This window comes from Nymphalis io, chromosome 24 (genome assembly GCF_905147045.1).
Source record: "Nymphalis io chromosome 24, ilAglIoxx1.1, whole genome shotgun sequence".
Taxonomy (NCBI): Eukaryota; Metazoa; Arthropoda; class Insecta; order Lepidoptera; family Nymphalidae; genus Nymphalis; species Nymphalis io.
In genome coordinates, this window is record NC_065911.1 from 2,149,133 (window position 1) to 2,170,152 (window position 21,020).

General features: G+C 33.3%; 1 protein-coding gene across 1 annotated transcript in view; it reads left to right on the forward strand.

Moving 5' to 3' along the window:
• The window catches only part of LOC126778000 (paired box protein Pax-5), a 66,415-nt gene that overhangs the window by 28,650 nt on the left and 16,745 nt on the right, over positions 1-21,020 (forward strand). Inside the window, exons 3-4 of the mRNA XM_050501374.1 lie at positions 5,679-5,844; positions 15,424-15,621. Coding sequence (XP_050357331.1) covers positions 5,679-5,844; positions 15,424-15,621 — 364 coding nt within the window. The remainder of the gene's footprint in view (positions 1-5,678; positions 5,845-15,423; positions 15,622-21,020) is intronic.

Sequence of the window (21,020 nt, forward strand, 5' to 3'; positions counted from 1 at the left end):
TACCGGGGTAATTAACTATAATGACAAGATGGCGCGCCGGAAGTAGGGATGCGCGGGAAACTCTCGCCAAGTGACGGACGTTGTTGAATTGTTTATAAAATAAATTTGCAGAAATATTTGTATCTATATTTTATATGAAATATTTATATATTTTTTGCATTTAAATAATAAATTAAATGAGCCTGTTCATATCAGATATATCTCACCTACGTTTACACTTCGCGTAGTGTTTATCGTTAGTTTTGTTTTTTTAAATTCTTACTTGGTGGTAGGGCTTTGTGCAGGCCCGTCTGGGTACCACCCATTCATCAGATATTCTACCGCCAAACACCAGTACTTACTAGTGTTATGTCCCGATTTCAAGGGACATTGGCAATGTAAGAAATGGTTAACATTTCATTCATATCTACTACTATAATAGTGTAGTATTACACGATCTGTGTTCGTATCATCAGGTGACCTATTTGCAAGTCAGCCTACCGATATTATAAAAAAAAAAACAACAAAAAATATAAAATCATGAAGTATAACTGTTTTTATATATTTATTGTTACATAGTTAGTAGGTTCAACAATAGCTTTCATTTAGTATTAGTTTTTAAACTTACGACTGATAAATGCTATTAGAAGCCTGAATAAAGTTTCTTTGATTGATGTTGCTACATAAACTTGATACACGTGCCCCCGTGTGAAATTTCATTATGAGATCATGTGTACTAACATGATCTCATAATGAATTTTCAAGTGCTTCATTTGTGTTTATAATTCATCCCGTGCTTGATGGTGAAGGAAAACGTGAGGTAGCCTGCATTAGAGCAACAGTGATGGAATGAGCTCCAAAGCTACTAGTCAAAAGGAGAGGCTTAGCCCAGCAGTGGGATATAATTTTAAGTCGTGAATTGTTTATACGTAAGTTAAGTATAACAAATATGTTGCATACTTATATATTTTTAAGATACATAGGTAGGTTATTTACTTATAAAATACATTATGTTATGTATAGGTAGATCTATATGATACAAAATATAATAATCATTGCGGAGCCCTTTGTAATTAACTATAATGGCGGACAAGATGGCGCTACGGAAATAGGGACGAGCAGGAAAACCTCGCCAGGTGACGCTCTTGTCTTTGAAATATGCTCATCCCTAATTAATTTGGAGATTGTAACAGTTTATTTTTATCCCGAGGGGTGGGTCAAGAGAACCTTAACAAACGGCTGATGCGTATCGTTCTTTTATAAAACCTTATTCTTATATTGTTACAATTATTATTGAACATCAACGGCCCACTTATAAATTAGCGGTTGATTAGTTAACAATGTGCGTCTTCTTCTTTAGAATGTCAAATCAATAATGGCAGAAAGAGATAAATCACTATTTAAAACTAAAACTAAACAGCTAAGCAAAGTTTATAGATAAGTAAGGTCGCTATTGTTGAATGACAGATGTCCATGCCCCACCTGACGGTAATCTTTATTTCATAATATTTGTTTAAATTGTTTTTGAGAGTAGCTATGCATTTTTTTCATATAGGCAAATGTTGAAGTAAATATTGTATACATAATACTATATAGTACATCATTTGTGTTAGCAGATAGGTATATAAGTCAGCGCGTATAACAATATAACCATTAATTATAACAATTCGATAAACTGATATTGTATTTGTATATTATATAAAATAACTGCAGACATATCGAAGCACGGCCCAAACTACTGAAGCTACAATCATGAAAATTGACATACACATATACTATGTAAGGATTTTTAAAAATTCTTCATTTGAAATGGAAATTTGTATTTAACTATTCTTTATCGTGACGTGAAATAAATCTTATTGTAACCATATTGTTTATTATTGAGGAAGACATATCGTTATCACAAATATAAAATATAAAAACAACGATTATGTCTCCGCATATTATAAAAAACACAAATACTAAAATAAGACTTAAATTATTATAATTGAACCGCTTCATGTTAGGTCACAATTGTCCATAGACATTGGCGCTGTAAGAAATACTAACCAGCCCGTATATCACCAAATCATCACCAACCACCACTAAGATGTACTTTGTGCGTGTTGCACTGACTCACTCGCCTCAAACCGGAACACAAGTATTGCTGTTTGGCGTTAGAATATATGATGAGTGTACTACCGAGTGATATTTTTTGTTATCACTCGAATCTCCAAACGATTCAGTTACAAATATATATAATTCGTATCAGCCTTTTGCCGTCCACTGCTGGACGAAAGCCTCCCCCATAGAACGCCAACCATCCCGATCTTGGGCAGTTCGCATCCATCCCGAGCCTGCCACCTTTTTTAAATCGTCGGTCCATCTTGTCACAGGGCGTCCTACACTACGTTTGCCTAAGCGTTTTATATATAATATAAATTCGTAATTGCTAACTCGAGTCAGAAGTTGATTTATTGTATTACATATTATAGTATTGAATTTATAAAAAAAAATAATTAAAAAAAAAAGAAATTTCAAATCGTCATTTATCATAAATTAAATAAAAAGATACTACAGATTCGAATGTAGATTCTATGAAGGCTTATGTAATAACTAAAAGAAAAAAAGTGGTTTACAATACACAGACTATTAAACTCGCTCCCGTTTTGAAGAAGGTTTTATTGTATAATATTAACATATAAGAACGCGTTTCGTAGTTTCATTTAAATTTAGAACATCAAAAAGCGGGAATTTCATGTTAATCTAGTCCTATATACAAAGTGTCCTAATTTAGCAAATCACTGATCTGTTGAGATGAAAACAAACCGAACACGGTATCGACCGAGGCACTGGGCGTGACCGGTCGATGTTCCGTCACGCCTCGCGTCCTCCCACCCGGGTGTCCTGGAGACGAGATTCGCACTACTTATTTATAATACTTAAAAAAATTAATAAAGCAGCTTAATATTGTTTCAATGTCGTTTTGAATAATAACGTCATTTTGTCGGAAGTCGTTATTCAGTTACGTCATTAAATGCTCATATATATTTTAGATAAAGATTGTGTTTTTTTTTTACGTTTTTATGGACAGTTTTTATACGAATTTATGAAATTATTAATTAATTTAGTTTTTTTTTTAATATAATAAATATCTGTGAAAATTATTTTTCTCGTAAATCTCATAATCCTTATTTCAATGTCTGATTCCATTATGGTTAATTCGATGGTTTAGAAGCGATGCTATAACAAACATACATTCAAAAGGACTTAAATAAAACGGTTTCAGCGTTAAACAGCAGCAGCCTTACTTATAAAAATTATTTAGCGCGTGATTAGTTAAACAATGCTGTCTTTTTCTTTCGAACGTCAAATCAATGATGATAGAAAGAGCAAGATCAGTGTTTAACAAAACAGCTGCTAAGCAACATTTATAATTAAGACTGTATGTCTGTAAGCTTTTAGAATAATTTAACTGCCTCGTTGGTCTAGTGGACCCGGAATCCTGGGTTTAATTCCCAGGTCGGGCCAATAAAAAGTTATTGGGTTTTTCTGTCAGAAAATTCTCAGTAGCAGCCCGGAGTCTGGAAGTTGGAAGTATGTTCACTCCCGTGCCTCGGAAAGCACATCAAGCCACACACACTTGTGCACTATGATATCTCCTGCGTAGTTGGCTAATCTCTCTTAAGATTGGCCGCCGAGACCGAAATCAGTCTGGAGGACAATTAAGGTCGTATGTCTATAAGCTAAAAAGCCGAGATGGCCTAGTGGTAAGAACGCGTGAATCTTAACCGATGATCGTGGGTTCAAACCCGGGCAAGCACCACTGAATTTTCATGTGCTTAATTTGTGATTATAATTCATCTCGTGCTTGACGGTGAAGGAAAACATCGTGAGGAAACCTGCATGTGTCTAATTTCACTGAAATTCTGCCACATGTGTATTCCACCAACCCGCATTGGAGCAGCGTGGTGGATTAAGCTCCAAACCTTCTCCTCAAAAAAAAAAAAAAAGAGGTGCGGAGGCCTTTAGCCCAGCAGTGGGACATTCACATGCTGTTACGGTCTATAAGCTTTCACAATACCTGGACTATCTAACCCAAAACGAAAAAACAGAGATGTAGACGCAGATCCTGAAAGGATCGCGTTAGAACCGAGCTTCAGATTTATATAATCACTTGCAAATCACGGCTTCGCACGGGTAGATAATATGAAAAATGTATTTTGGATACGATTTACATGAAATCCGTTCTTAGTGAGCGTCGTCGAGTGACAAATTTCAAGTCAATTTGACGGATAGTTTAGGAGATTTCGTGATGATTCACTAATCAATGAACATAAAAGCGAGGCTTATAGCGAACCCAATGTGGATTCAGTTCACGGTAACATTTGTTTATTTGTAAGTAAGTGAAACAAACAGCATATTTTATATTACATAAAACTTATAAACCTTAAATAACACACATGCCAATACAGTTTCCACAAATAATTAATCTGGAAGTGAACATATATATAAAAGAGATAAAACAGTAAAATTAAATGTATGGTAATTAAGAAAAAAAAAAAAAAACTAACAAGTGTAAAAATGTATATAAACCAAACTTATATCATGTGAAATACGAAAAAGGAAAAAAAAGTTAATAACAAATCTTCATGACTCCTTCGCTGAATTCTCGCTGTACTCGCATTTCGAATAGTACGTAAACGCATCGTCTTGAAACACACGCCTTGATCGACGCATTAAATATATGACGCTTACATATATGTTAAAATTAATCTATAGATATGTATAGTATTAACATTGTGAATATCGAATTTTATCGTACGTTTTTTGTAGTATTTATTATGAAGGAATTGAAATTATTATTTGTAAGGCACTGCGCTACAAGTAATATTAGTATGATCTCTTGTAAAAAAAAAAAATTTCATCTAGTATAAGTAAGTAGTATTGATATTACGAGCTTACGCCTAAATATTGTTTAGATTTTTTTTTTTTTTTATAGAATAGGAAGGAGGACGAGCATATGGGCCACCTGATGGTAAGTGGTCACCAAACGCCCTTAGACATTGGCATTGTAAGAAATGTCAACCATCGCTTATAGCCAATGCGCCACCAACCTTGGGAACTAAGATTTTATGTCCCTTGTGCCTGTAATTACACTGGCTCACTCACCCTTCAAACCGGAACACAACAATAATGATTCGTTAAGCAATGTTGTGTCTTCTTCTTTCAAATGTCAAAACAATGATTACAGAAGGAGATAAAAACACCCGCTACAGAACGTTTATAAGTATTTACTAATAAAATATTACATGTGTAAATTAAACAAAACCCGTATAAAAATAGACTAACAAATATTCAGCATAGTAGCAATCAGTTGAGATGAAAATAAAACCGGTGGCAGTATCGACCGAGGCACGGGGCGTGACCGATCGATCGTCACGCCTCGTGCTCACCCGGTTCTTAAAGGTTGCTCCTAAAGGGATGGCAAGACATTTGAGTGTATGGGGATTTTAATGTTCTCATCCGACGCTGTAGTGAACTGGGGTTGTGTGTTTCCTTACGAGCAATTTTGAATCATCATTGTCAGGAGGACGTCATCATGGGGACCTTCATATATACCTACCTAAAGTCGTATATAAAGAAACAATATAGTGCTTAATAGAAGTGGGTTCAGTGTAAAAATAAACTTTTTTTATAAACCGTCTATTATTTTTCAGGTCACGGAGGTGTTAATCAATTGGGTGGTGTTTTCGTGAACGGGCGACCGTTACCGGACGTTGTAAGGCAGCGGATTGTTGAGCTGGCTCACAGCGGCGTGCGGCCGTGCGACATCAGCCGACAGTTACGAGTGTCACATGGTTGTGTGTCGAAGATACTATCACGGTGAGTGTAACGTAGTATGTAACGTGTCTTTTTAATTTGGAATCATAATAATCTCTTCTATCTACTAGATTAAGGTTAGGGTCAGACTTTCCTTCAAGCACATAAAAGAATTTACTATTCAAAAACCTATTATGACCTATATTGTTATTAAAATTATATAAAATGCACCTATAACATTAAAATTTACCTATAACACAAAAAGGTGGTATACCTATAATTGGACGTGTATGGTTGACCTTTGTGTTTAAAATTATAAACGAAAAAATATAGATTGGTGATTTAAACGAAGTACAACAGATAGTAGGTACAAAATATTTAACTTTTTATCCAAATATATATATTGACGAGCCGGTTGGAGTGGCTGGTAGATACTTGCTATTCCCACCGAAGGTTGTGGATTCGATTCCCGCCCAGGACAGACATTTATGTACATGATCATGTCTGTTTGTTCTGAGTCTGGGTGTATTTATCTATATAAGTATGTATGTAAAGAAAAGTATTATATGTAGTATATCAGTTGTCTGATTTCCATAGTACAAGCTCTGCTTAGATTGGCCGTGTGTGAATAATGTCCCAGGATTTATTATTATAATTATATTATGCAATTATATTAATAATTTGCAATTTATACATTATATATTCTATATTTTATTAATGATGGTAGTCTTATGTTTTGGGCACTTGCCAAACATTAAACATCCTAAGTGATGACAAAAAACGCTATTGTTTAAACGAGAATATAAAAACACAAAAACTATGTCACCATTAAATTGAGCTATTATAATGCTGTGTATTAGAAAAATCTTAGATCCAATTACAGTGGCACGAGCTAAACTATATACACGCGATAATAACTTTTATCGTACTAGAATTGAAGGTGATACTCGTGTGTCTGATACAAAAGGCGAAAACAATGGTTGTACATGGGTGTAATGTCTGATGGTAGTGAGCGCACGCGCCGCTCTGCTCAACGAACGGAACATACATACATAATGTACGTGATTCATGGCATTGTCACAAGATATAAGGACCGTATTTCGTGTAATTTTTAGTGTTGAAATTATTTCGAGTTGAAGGTTCTTATGAGGCTTATGGAATGAAATAGTCGGTAAATTGATTGCGTTTGAAAACTGTTTGCAATACTTCGGAATACTCGTAGCTACGAATGATTACAAAAAATCGTATATATTTTTGTTAAATAGTTTTATTAATAACGCGTGTTGACAAATAATAACAAAGTTTCTAAAGTTCCTTTTACGAAAACTCTTCTATTTTCGATGGTTTGTTTATTGATATATAAAATATTATCATTATCCGATTGAGTAGAATTTCTGGGCAGTTGTCGTTGGTTATTAGTGTGTGTTCCTCAAGTTTAAGTTTAGTTTTAAGCCTATTCTGGGTTTCGGGGCATGTCTCTACTAGCATCTGTTTTTGACCTAAATAGTTAACTGCTTATATTGACCAAGTGGTTGTTTTTCCGTCCTTGGGTCTATGTTAGTTGTTAGTCTACCAAACAGTCATCATCGATGCCTCCCCCCACTGATAATTATTCATTCGGATAATAATTTTTAAAACTAATATATCTGTTAGTATAATAATCAACGAATCTGTTTAATTATATTTCCGTTTTATATTCCATTGTCCTTTTAATTAAGGTAAATATTAATGTAAAGTAATAATAAATTTTAAAGAAGATAATTATATACAATTTTATTAGAAGAATAAAGTTAACAACTCTTTTTTATTACAGGAATAATATTTTTAGTTTTTTATTGCATAATGTAGTTTTGACAGATTATTTATTTAATTTTTTATTTTGCACATTCGCAAAATACAATTTAGCTGACGTTTAAAAATTGGCCCTAAGATATTCTCAATATACTCGTATTGAGAAAGTAATCAATTTATTTTAATTTATCAAAACCGCGCGCCTCATTAGCGGTTAGCTATCGCTTAACAACCGTAATCAAGACGATTAACTTAACCGCTGTTTAATGCCCCGTATTATTGCCCCAGTTTTTAACTGTTAATAGTAATTCATTAGAATCTAAACGTTAAGCCCACAGCTGGGCAAAATCTCTCCTTTTGAGGCTTAGAGCTGCAAGTATATATGAAGGAAATGTATCTTCAACGCCATATATTTCTTCATTACAATTCAAGAGATTAATTAAAACACAAATTAAGCACGTGATAACTCAGTCGTAACCTACGATCATTGAACACGCGATCTCCAGTGAAGATCTATATGTTCTATCCACTGAGCCATCGGTGCTCTATTTTTATTATCGAACCATCTGTGAATTGCAATATTGTTTAATATTAGTATTTTTTTACCAAAAATTATTCGAAAATTGTATTTTAGTATAGTTGTTGTAATACAAAAAAAATCTAGCTCTTTTTTATTAAACATGAATCTTAATCAAAGATAACGGGTTCAAAACTGGATGTGCACAATTTGCCTCTGTGCATTGTGATTTTCCAAAGGGAAATTTCGTTAGGAAACCTTTGTGTTGAATGTAATTCAAGTAATTCGGAATAAACTGTAACACAAAATGACTTGAAACTAAGTTTTGTGTCTTTTATTACGTATGATTAAATAAAAGATAAAAATCAAACATTTATTTATTTATTAAGTATCTCCAATAGAGGATACACACTTACGAGTACATTACATCGTGGAATATTATTGTAAGCTTCGTCTAATATTAAATACATTTTGATACATATTGTTAATATAATGTGTTAAATAACAAAACGATATTAATATTAACGAACTGAAATGATTCAAACAATAGACAACGCTATGTGGACGGACACTCGGACAGGCTATTGTTCGTTTTAAATTGAAACTGACCCTAGTGATGGGAATCCCAGGACGCGGGATTATATTAAAATCAAAATCCCGTATTTTATTTGTTATGTATGTAACGATAATTATCTTGTATAAGAATTGTTGTATTTATTTCGAGGTGTGACATTTTTTTTCGTTCAATTTGATTATTACCAGTAAATACTTAGTTATTTACATAATCGCTTAAGTGCAAATGATCATGACACATGACCATGACATTATTTCGTTTTAAGTCTAGGTGTGTCATGTAAATAATTAGTATATTGCTATTTATATACCTAAATATATGTATAATCTTTAGAACTAAAATATTAAAAATCTTATGTTATCGACAGATACTGCAATTCCAAATGAAATAGCAATAATAGATCAATAATATTTATCGACACCTTAAAATCGTTACAATAACTTCACCGGGATACACCCAATCCCGTTTCACATCACTAGCCCCGCGGGAGAGCTGAATGGAAGCTCTATTGCTTTTCAATTTATTTGTCTCGTGCGACCTCTATCCCTGTTTTGAACTCGGTCTGTTTTTTTCATCCACTGCAATATTGGTGTTATGTTTGTTCATAACTGTTATCTTATATATGCGTTCAGGAGCTTTGAAAGAAAAAAAACGACAAAATTATTTTAATAATTAAATATATTTTCTTTTTTGAGGTCTGCAATTCATTACACGTCCCTCTCACACCTCGTATTCTTTAATGCGCTGCATTCTTAGCAAATAGCAAAATGAATTCCAAATATTAAAAAAAAAACTATGTTTTAGGTAACTTGCTAATGTACAGTTCGATTTTTGAAAATTCTATACGAAACAAATTTATAGAAACGAAGTCATGGCTCAGTGGTAAGATCAAGTGAATCTTAACCGAAAATTGAGGGATCGAATACGGATAAGTACCAATTATTTACTGAATTGAATTTTCTCCGATTAAAAAACTCTATATACATTTTATTAACTTTAAAACTGGCCACTTGGTACATAACCGTTAACATCATATCGTATATCACTGATAACGTAACTTGTCTATTTTTCTAGATCTAGACTAACAAACGAGGCGATAAGAACTAAGCCGACTTTTAATCGTAATTATTTCTTCAAAATCATTACTTTAGTATACAAACAATGTTCAACGTAAAATTTGTGAGTAAATATTTAAAGAAATTTCGTCTTTATTGCGTTAATATAACAACTATTTTCGCATGATGTATTAAACTTTAATTACAACATCGTTGGGTATACATTTATATGTTCATTGTATACAATATGAACTCTATCGGCAAAGGAATTAAGTCTAAAATGGTTTGATTTTTTTTTTCAAAGCGGAAGTGAGCCGAGCGTTACGCTTTCTGCGTCCAGACGTACGGACAGAAAAACTGTATAATTATTATATACGGACAGGATCGTGCTACTTTCGTTTGTATGTTAGTTGGTTTCAATTTTAATTCCGGAAAATATATTTTTTTAAATGAATCGGCTGTAAAATTTTCTTTATTGACACTGTAAAGTATTATTATGTTTTTTTTTATTGATTAATGCATCTAGCATTGTCATATGTTAATTAAAATAATCTTACGAAATTTTGTATTAATAATTTGTATCAAAAGGAATTATAAACCTTAAAAAAACAATCAAAATAGTTACATTCCTTTTTTAAATAAAGTCTAAATTATTTGATTTCCTTATGTACATGACGTCTTTGTAATATTAGCGAATATACATATATATTAGACAAAACAAAATGATATCGCTATGCGAAACGCTACAGCAAGCTAATTGTCGTCAAAAAATCACGTGTAAAAGTATTCAAATTCCAAGAAATAGCCATTAATGTTCATTATCCTGTGACACAAAAAGAGCATATTCGAAATTCTACATTAGCCACCCTTAAAACAGCAAATCTCCCTCGAACAATCGCCTCCAAGCTTGTTATAAAACTCAAGTACCGTTACCAAAAAAGTTTTATTAAAATTATTAACTGTGGTTTTTTTACGTAATATGTTTTCTATACAAACTATTGCGCCCGTGCCTTCATTATATTTTATAGGTTTCATATAGCACTATAACATTCACATTAGTAAAATACATACGTATATAATATATATATTTAATAATTATAACGAAGCGTCTTTATAGAACATTTATTCTCACTATAAGAAAGATGCAAAAAAATTTTTTTTATAGAATAGGAAGGCTTACAAGCATATGGGCCACCTGATGGTAAGTGGTCACCAACGCCCATAGACATTGGCATTGCAAGAAATGTTAACCATCGCTTACATCACTAATGCGCCACCAACCTTGGGAACTAAGATGTTATGTCCCTTGTGTCTGTAATTACACTGGCTTACTCACCCTTCAAACCGGAACACAACAATACCAAGTACTGCTGTTTTGCCGATAGAATATCTGATGAGTTGGTGTTACCTACCCAGACGAGCTTGCACAAAGCTCTACCACCATATTTAGGTAGAATTCAAACAAATGAATTCGTCTAAAACATTTACCATATTACTATGACGCCAGAAGTAATCACTAGTCTATATATACGAGAATTTAAATATTTAATACAATATTATTTATACATATATATAAAAGCTGTCTGTTAAATTTCTTGACGTTTCTACACAATAGGATCAACAGTAAAATGAAAATTCCAGCACTAAACCTATAATATATTTTCATGAATGTAACTAAAATATAATTAAGACGAATTATTTGAAGCGATTAAAGTCTCTGTGTTGGTATGAATAAAGATTAATTTAAGATAATTGGATCCATCGTTGTAACATTGCTGCTGTCGGTACCGCTCGGGGTGTGATCACACTTGTAATTGGCTTACATCGAAGCCCTTACACGAAATTACTTAAGTGCTAAACTATTGGATTACATGTTTTCACTTCAAGTACGCTCTTATTTATGGTTAGATCAATTTGAATTTGGAATTACTATTTAATAAAATATTTCGCTTATTTGTTATCTGTATATCAATGTGGATAGAATGTTTGTTTTTTTTTTGTTTTAATTATTTTATTTTATTGATTGATTATATATTTTTTTCTATAGTTTATTTTATTGCTTTTTTATGTGAGTTATTTATTGTTTTATGCCATTTGTCTTATTTGTGTTTTATCTGATATTATTAGTACTTGGTATTACTATTTAATAAATCGATAGTGAATAGGTTTGGGTGTGGATTTATACTAATATTATACAGGCTGATGAGTTTCATGTTTTATTTGAAAGCAATACTGTTAGAAATTGCAAGCCCGATTTGAAAAACAAAAAAAAACGTGTGATTGCATTGACAAAACATCATTATAATCTGCTTAATGACTAAATTTACTCCTTCAAGTGTCCTTTAGTCACAAATATATATAAATAACGTATCATCAATATCGTTTTGCTTCCTCGTTTCTGATACGCACCGCTAAGGTCAGGAATACCCTCCCGACCTCCGTTTTCCCCACCACCAACAATATGAGTACCTTCAAGTCAAGTGTTAACAGACATCTTCTAGGCAAGCTCCACCTTAGACTGTATTATCACTTTCCATCAGGTGTGATAACAGTCAAGCGCTAGCTTATATATGGAAAAAAAAACCTTCTTTATTAAATCATTATAAGCAAAGTCACAATAACTGACGAGTATATTATTCTATGACAAATAACACATCGATTTGCGGGTATTGAATATCTGACATATTGGACAGAGATCCGGGGAGAGACGGGAAGAGGGTGAGGTAAAGTGATTATAGACATGAATCGGTTTAAGTTGAATAATAGGTTGGTGTTCTTTATACTTATAATAATAAAGAAAACTATTTTTCTATTACATGTATCGCCTGAATACCGCGCTGATATAATAAGCGGATTGAAGCTTAGCGACATTATTTTTTCTAGAAATTTCTGTTGAATAAGAATTTGTTTCAATCAAAACTTTATTAAAGTTTAGCTTTGATACATAAAATTTTCCAATAATTATTAGGTATCTATTTTAAAAAAGCCGAGATGGCCCAGTGGTAAGAACGCGTGAATCTTAACCGATGATCGTGGGTTCAAACCCGGGCAAACACCACTGAATTTTCATGTGCTTAATTTGTGATTATAATTCATCTCGTGCTTTACGGTGAAGGAAAACATCGTGAGGAAACCTGCATGTGTCTAATTTCACTGAAATTCTGCCACATGTGTATTCCACCAACCCGCATTGGAGCAGCGTGGTGGAATAAGCTCCATACCTTCTCCTCAAAATGAGGAGAGGAGGCCTTTAGCCCAGCAGTGGGACATTCACAGGCTGTTTCGGTATTTTAATTAACTATTAAGTACTATGTACATACAATCTATAATAATGAATTGTAAATTGTATAATGATGAATTGTAAACATTCTAGATCATATCTTATAAGAGATAAAAGATAGATAAAGACTCGTAGTATTATTATAAACGATAAAGTTCGTGTGGGTGGATCTTTGTTACTTTGTACAACTTCTGAAAGCATTTGGATGAAGTTTGGAATAGATATAGGCTACCTAACACTCCACCCCTTCACGCTTTCGTAGTCACAATCGGAAAGTACTCAATAATATGTTAAAGTATTCGGCCTAGCGACATAAAAGTCGCAGGTCCAAATCTACCCTCAGTAATAATAATTGTTATCTTCCTAACAAAAGCTTTACGCTTTCGAAAAAACTATTAACGAAGATTGAGGAAACAATCTTACTTAAAAAAATGTTTCACTATATTCTAGCGTGACAACTTGAATGAAGATTTCATATATTATATACTTATCTAATTAATCTGAGAGCCGATGATCGTGGGTTCAAACCCGGGCAAGCGCCACTGAATTTTCATGTGCTTAATTTTTGATTATAATTTATCTCGTACTTGACGGAAAACATCGTGAGGAAACATGCATGTGTCTACTTTAACTGAAATTCTGCCACATTTGTATTTCCACCAAACCGCATTGGAGCAAGGTGGTGTAATAAGTTACAAAAACTACTACAAAAAAGGAGATGCCCAGCAGTGGGAAATTCACAAGCCGTTACTGTTATCTAATAATATTGTCTTTCTATAATGCAATCATGTCACATTATTATTTATTTATTTATTTTTGCTTGTAATCAACAGCGTTATTGAAACGGTTGTACAGTTATTATTCATTACTAAAGTAAGGCCACATTGTAATTAGTACACTAATAATTTGTTTGAACCTTTATATAATTATTTATATTTATATACATAATATTGTATTATGTGAAATCCATGGGGTGGTGTTAATGAAAAACAATCCATTATCAAAGAAATTGTTGCAGTCCCGCGAGACGACCGACCCTCTCAGCGTTGGTAAAGCGCCATAATGATTTATTTATTTGTTCTTTGAAAATTTTGATAGTTGTCATTCTTTGATATGTAAACAGTTTCTATTTATTCCGTTTGCCTTGAATTAATAACGACTAAAATAAAAAAATAAAAATTTTTAAATGTCATTTCACAACGTTTCGAAATTCGAATTTATGTTCTTACTAATTTTTATCCTTGGCTTTTCCGAGCATTTTATTACATAAGGTCTTATGTGAAATACCGTGCACGTCATATCAGCCCATATGATCTGATTGTTATTATTAAGTAGGATATCAATGTTATATGCATATGAACATACTTATACTTCCCTATACCAACTAATTGAACTTTTAAATAATTAAATATCTATAAATAGTATAATAACATACGACCTTTCGAAATTTTAAAATTTATATTTTTCGCGATACCATAGCATATGTATTTTGTATAACATTTCTGCTTGCTTTTTTTCCACAAAATGCCAACCAACACAAGATTAAGAATTAACTAAATATTAAAAATAGCAATAGATAAATAAATACACTTTCGTTTGGTGATATTCTGTAAAACTCATTTCGTATATTGTTTCTTATATATCATACGTTGTTTTCCATGTATGGCTGAAACTGGCTTATTCGACTTTCAAAACGAAACACACCAATATTGAGTAATCTAATGATCTTTTTTAATAATCCTTACTAATATTATAAATGGGAAAGTGAGTTTTTTTGTTAAATGTCAAAGTCAAATAAAAAAAAATACAACATTAGCTACGACGTAAGTTATAGTAAGTATAGCACTTACCTCGACATTTCCAAACTACGTTCGCTGTATAAGCAAAAAAATGCGCCCTTTAAAATAAAGGGTAGGGTTACATAATCGAATTGCCATAATACTTCTCATTATTTTATTGAGCAGTCGAAATTTAATTTTCGACAGTCCTAATGCAAGGCCCCCAGGGGCAAGGGCGTGCTGCCCGTGCAGGCCCCGCTTTATAGCTGATTTGGGAATACGTGTATGGTGTGATTTCTTGTCCTTTGTCATTTGTAATGAATTGTTCTTTTTAATCTGTTTTTAAATTCGACATTCGAAATTGAAAAATATGTTGAATGAACAACAACCGAGGCTTATTGAAAAACTGTTAATGTTGATTTTATTTGGTTTCTTTCGTTTTATTTGATTTTCTTGAGAAAATAAACAACAAATCCATATATATGGAATATGTTCTTAACCTTTTCCTTATAATGAGAAGTGTGTTTCTAGCCCAGCAGTGGGATATTTATATTAGGCTGTTACTTTTTTACTTAACTTCTTGAGTTTGAATAGAATGAGTTTAATAGAAATAATTGCATTAACCGTAAATTTTATTCTTTTCACAGGTATTACGAAACGGGTAGTTTTAAAGCGGGCGTGATCGGCGGCTCCAAGCCAAAGGTCGCGACTCCACCCGTTGTAGACGCTATAGCGGCATACAAGCGAGAGAACCCGACGATGTTCGCGTGGGAGATACGAGATCGGCTCCTAAGCGAAGGCATCTGTAGCCAGGACAACGTACCCTCTGTCTCAAGTATCAACAGGTAAGATCTTTAATTACTAATCATGTAAATAAAAAAATTAAATCCATGCCTTTGACATAAGTGACTTTTATGCCAATTTTTGAATCTGAATCGTATTCGAAGGTCTAAAACTCGACATGACCATTCATACGCTCAAGTGAAACTGCGCAAACCTAAAACGGTGCATTTCAACAATTGTACAATTCGCACTTTTAAACTTGCGCGAACTACCGTGTTTTCGTGCTTACGGCGCGATTACCTGCGCAAATTCGTTTAGTACAGGTATGCTCGCGTTAAGACGGAGCCTGTGAAAACACTTAACAAAATATAATAGTTAATTTGGAAAAACTAAGAGTGCGTCAGATTCTTTTCCAGCAAACGTATAAATAGTTACACATTAAAACTTAAAAATTTCATTCTTATCGCGCTCAAGGAAGTTCACTTCCATAAATATAATTAAAACAATATAATTAACTGCTTCTAACTTAATCACGTCTAAGTTACAATGTAGTGAGAAGTTACTTAACAACTATATTTTCAACCCATTCTAAGCAAGTCACTTCAAAAACAACTCTATCGAATAATGCGTTTTGAGTCACCCCAATTGTTTATTGATACCAATAACGGATTATTGTTCGGTAATGGAGCCCTAGGGCTGTTGAAATCGAGCGTAGGGGACGGAGAGAAAGGTTTGGAATCAACGTGACTTTGTATTGAATGTGCATTAAGCAAACTGACATGATCAAATTTGAAGATATGCAAATAAGATCTGTTGGTTAATGGTCATCACTATACTTGATTTATAAATGAAGACTTATGTAAGAAAAATAATCCAGTAACATTTAAAAAGGAGGACTTTTATGTAATGTAAGAGAGATTAGCCAACTGCGCAGGAGATATTATAGTGCACAAGTGTGTGCGCAAACATAGAAGCACTCTCTATTCCATAACTCTCGTAATCCGATGAGACGGCAATCCGACACGACCGGAAAGAGTTCAGTCGCAGGACCAACGGCTTTACGTTCTTCCCGAGGCACAGGAGTGTACACACTTTCAACTTCCAGACTCCAGGCTGCTCCTGAGAATTTTCTGGCAGAAAACCCCAATGACTTTTTACTGGCCCGACCTGGGAATTGAACCCAGGACCTCCGGGTCTGCGGCCTTACATCAAGCCACTAGAACAATGAGACTTATATTATCTACCTATCTATCACCGTTATAAATACATAACATTGATAACATTGTTGGTATAATAGCTTTTAAGGCAGGCAGACTCCTATGTCACCTGAGTTAGAATTGGTTAGAAGAAATGTTCAGCTAAGCAATATTTTCTTTATTTATCACCGACATTATAAATATAATGCTTAACAAGTTAAAATTGAACAGATAAGCTAGAAAGCAAATATCTATTTATAGATAAGAATAAATTAATAAACGGTAGCATAGATTAAAAAGATATCGCACGAATGTAATAACCTTCTTATTATCTTATCTGGCAACACTACGCGTAATTAGACGCGAGGATTTTTAATGCGGGTAACACTTGACTTTGAGTGCAAATTATCAGTACCGTCTGATATCGTTTTATTCATAAATTTGTATAAAGCTTCATGCTTTATTTTTTCATGCTTAATTTAATCTTAGTTATACTTTTTTTTAATGTCTTAATTTATATGTAGTTACTTTGTACTATAAATATACCAATCGACCTCCTTGGTGATTTTTTTTAAAAAACAACTAACAAACTAATGTTTTAAAAGAAATATGTATTATTAAATTCGATAAATAAACAACTTAACTATTCATTATCGTAAAATCGTGTTATATTTTGTGTCCGATTTTGTGTAAATCCTGATTTCCTTGTCGGTTTTTCTCTATGGAATCTACATAAGAAACCGGTAGCGGTACAATCGATTAGTCTTATAAAAAGAAGAATCAATAGTGCCTGAAAGAGCCTACTTGGATAAAGTTTAGTTTTATATTTATTCAGTGAAACGCCACTAATAATTAGTCGTATTAAATAATACATTCCACTTTACACAATAGAATCTGTAACAAAAAAAATAACATTTTCCCATAACCGAAACTTGAAATGGGAAAAACTATGGTTTTATACGATTATTATAAGTGAAGCAATAATTCAATGGATGTGAGGCAGGATATCCTTCACGATGCGAGCACGTGTCCACTTCCGTGCCGCCATCTTTGTTGCTCCCTCCTTCCGGAGACAACCCCTTGCTCCAGGCTATGAAACATGATGGTTAACTTTTAATATTAAAAATAAAAGAAATTCCATGATTGATTGACAAGACTTCTATTTTTCCAAAAAGGCATTTTACTAATTTAAAGTACAAATGTTACACTTGTAAGCTGCACTCAATTTCGACTTTAAAATAAATTCCACTCTTATAACGTCAAAATATAAGTTCGTTTATAAAGTATATTTTTTTTATTAAAAAGACAGTTTCACGTTATCATGTTTGTTAAAAATGAAGTTGTTATTATATAATATATTTAATTTATCAAATTGATGTGTGTTAACTACACATAAGACATGATATATACATATTATGTAGTCATACTAACTCGCAACATCCTTCGATCAAGTATGTGCAACAAAATAAATAAAGAAGAAACTGTTTTCGCCCTTTTTTATAAAATACTAAATTATATAACACTGTGATAATTCAAATAAAAATAAACGAAAACGTATAAACACAAAATATAATTACACATAATATAATACGCAATGTCGCTGTCATAGTATTTTCAGAAGAAATTGTTCGCTGTTTTAACAACCCCACCCTAACTCTTTCCATACGTATTCATCAAACAAACAAATATAAACGTTAATACACAACACTAGAGTCCCATTTCACACAAATCCTGGAGAGTAATACAAAGTTTCCATAAAGGGGAGAAATCGCTTAGTTTTTCGGTGAAAACATTTCAACATCTTTTTCGTACCTTCTCTTAAAGCCACGCCCATTATGCCTTCGCTACGTTAAGTGCTACGAAGAAAAAGTTAAAATATACTTAGAATAGTAGGTATGAAAAACTCGGAATCATCAAAAAAAAGGTGCCAAAAATATTTTTATTCTGTATATATTTTATAACTGTGACATCTATTTGACCATTAGTGTAAATTGGCAAAACAGTTCAGTACCTTTTACCCTTGTTTGTCTATCGATTTTTTTGCTTTCTAACTATTATTTATTGATGTGTTATCAATAAAAAAATAGAAATTAGTACGTTTTCCTTTGCATCTCAATGTTTTTTAATAATTTAATTCTGTAAAATGGACACAATTCCACTTGCGTTGGTAAATTTCGAGATATAGAGAAATTATTCTTTTATTTCATTCATTGGCAACATCTGATAAACCACTTAATAGGCTACTATTAACAAATGAATTCAGATTATAAATACTTATACATCCTAGATTACAATCTCAAAATTCAAAAGGTCGATTCGAAGTCAATTTTAAAGTAATTCTCCATACAAGCGCGCCTCACCCCCGAACACGTGACGTAAACGTGTCGGACACGTGACGGGCACGTGTCCGTAATGTTCCGTCGACGGCTGCGGTCTCATGATGTATAAATACGAAAGTATTTGGCATCGGATTCGGAGTAAATCGTCCGACCCTCGAATTTTGAATTTGTGCAATTTTGAAATTGGATTATCTGTTCTTTTGTTTCCTGATACGTTAAAAGTGTATTCTATTTTTTATCTGTGTTTTAAATTACAAATATTTCTAATATTTCTACATCTGTGATTTCATAGGAATATTTAAAAATCAGTCACTTAATATATTTAGTTTAAAAGGAAATAAAGTTATCAAAAATAAACATTGATCAAAACTTTAAAATATTATTATTCGTGGTCAAAATGCAATAAAATTTAAGTGGCTCGTATCTCACTTAATAAAATTCAAATGAAAATATAATACGCCTGAAAAATCGTAACAAGTAAAATCATAACCATAAAATCGCCCTTCCGAAACAATAATAATAAAATAAAAAACAGTAAAAAACGCCAAGTTTGCGAGACGTGAAGACATTTTTAATCGAGGGCGGACCGACGGCGGGTAATTGAAGCTATAATTCTGGCAACCCCATTTTGACATTTGGTTTTTTGCCGCGCGAAAACTGAATAATTTGTCAGATAGGATAATTTGGGTTAGGTTGTTTATGGGGTCGAGAGCGTTGACGCTGGGTATTTTATCATGTTATGTTGTGCTAACAACGATTTCGATAAGTTTTTTATTAGTTTCATAATTTAATCGTGCATTATGTTTCATAGTTTTATTTTATCTATACTAATATATACACGTGAAAGCGTTTCTTTTTTACGTTTTTACGGTTTAAACGGCGTAATCAATGTTTGGTGATTGAATTGAAAGGATACACTACTTAAAAGGATAGTAATGGCGATGCGATATTGTGTGATTTTAAACATTTATCAATGTATAGCTAATATGATATTATATTGATTGACTGCCTGGTTGGTCTAGTGGCTTGATATAAGGCCGCAGACCCGGAGGTCCTGGGTTCAATCCCCAGGTCGGGCCAATAAAAAGTTATTGGGTTTTTCTATCAGAAAAATTCTCAGTAGCAGCCCGGAGTCTGGAAATTGGAAATGTGTACACTCCCGTGCCTCGGAAAGTACGTAAAGCCGTTGGTCCTACGCCTGAACTCTTTCCCGTCGTGTCGGATTGCCGTCCCATCGGATTATGAGAGTTAGGGAAAAGAGTGTGCACCTGTGTTTGCGCACACACTTGTGCGCTATAATATGTCCTGTGCAGTTGGCTAATCTCTCTTGAGATTACCCGCCGTAGCCAAAATCGGTCTGGAGGACCGACCGATCATCGTCTAAATAAAGATATTGTTTAATAAATTAATGAGTTGCTCAAAGCCCTACATGAGCACATAATTTAAGATAAGAAAAAAAAATTAATAATGTTTACTCTTGCTCATACCCCGGGTGATAGGCAGCGTGGGTGGAGGGGTGGGAGCTGGTTGCTTGACCACCCCCTGTTGCTGCTGCTGTTCCTTGTACTCGTGCCATCTGTAAGTGCTGCGGTATTCCGAGTGCAGCTGGAACAAAAGACAAAAAAATTGTATTATACGGAACATAATATAGAAAATATTATGAAACGCACAGCGGAGATATAGAACACAGTTCTGTGCACATTTGACGTATATGTACTCATTATTCACTTAATCTCACACTCCGGCGCATGGCAATGCAAATCAAGAATGCCTGGCCAAAATAATCATCAATTGTATCACATTCACCGGGTGTCCCGTGACGGGAGGAGACGTAAAGAAACTTGAAAAAAAAACAAACCGGTTCGGAGAGTTGGTTCTACTTAACCGGAGAGAAACTAAGTAAAATTAAAGTGTCACAGGCTTTTA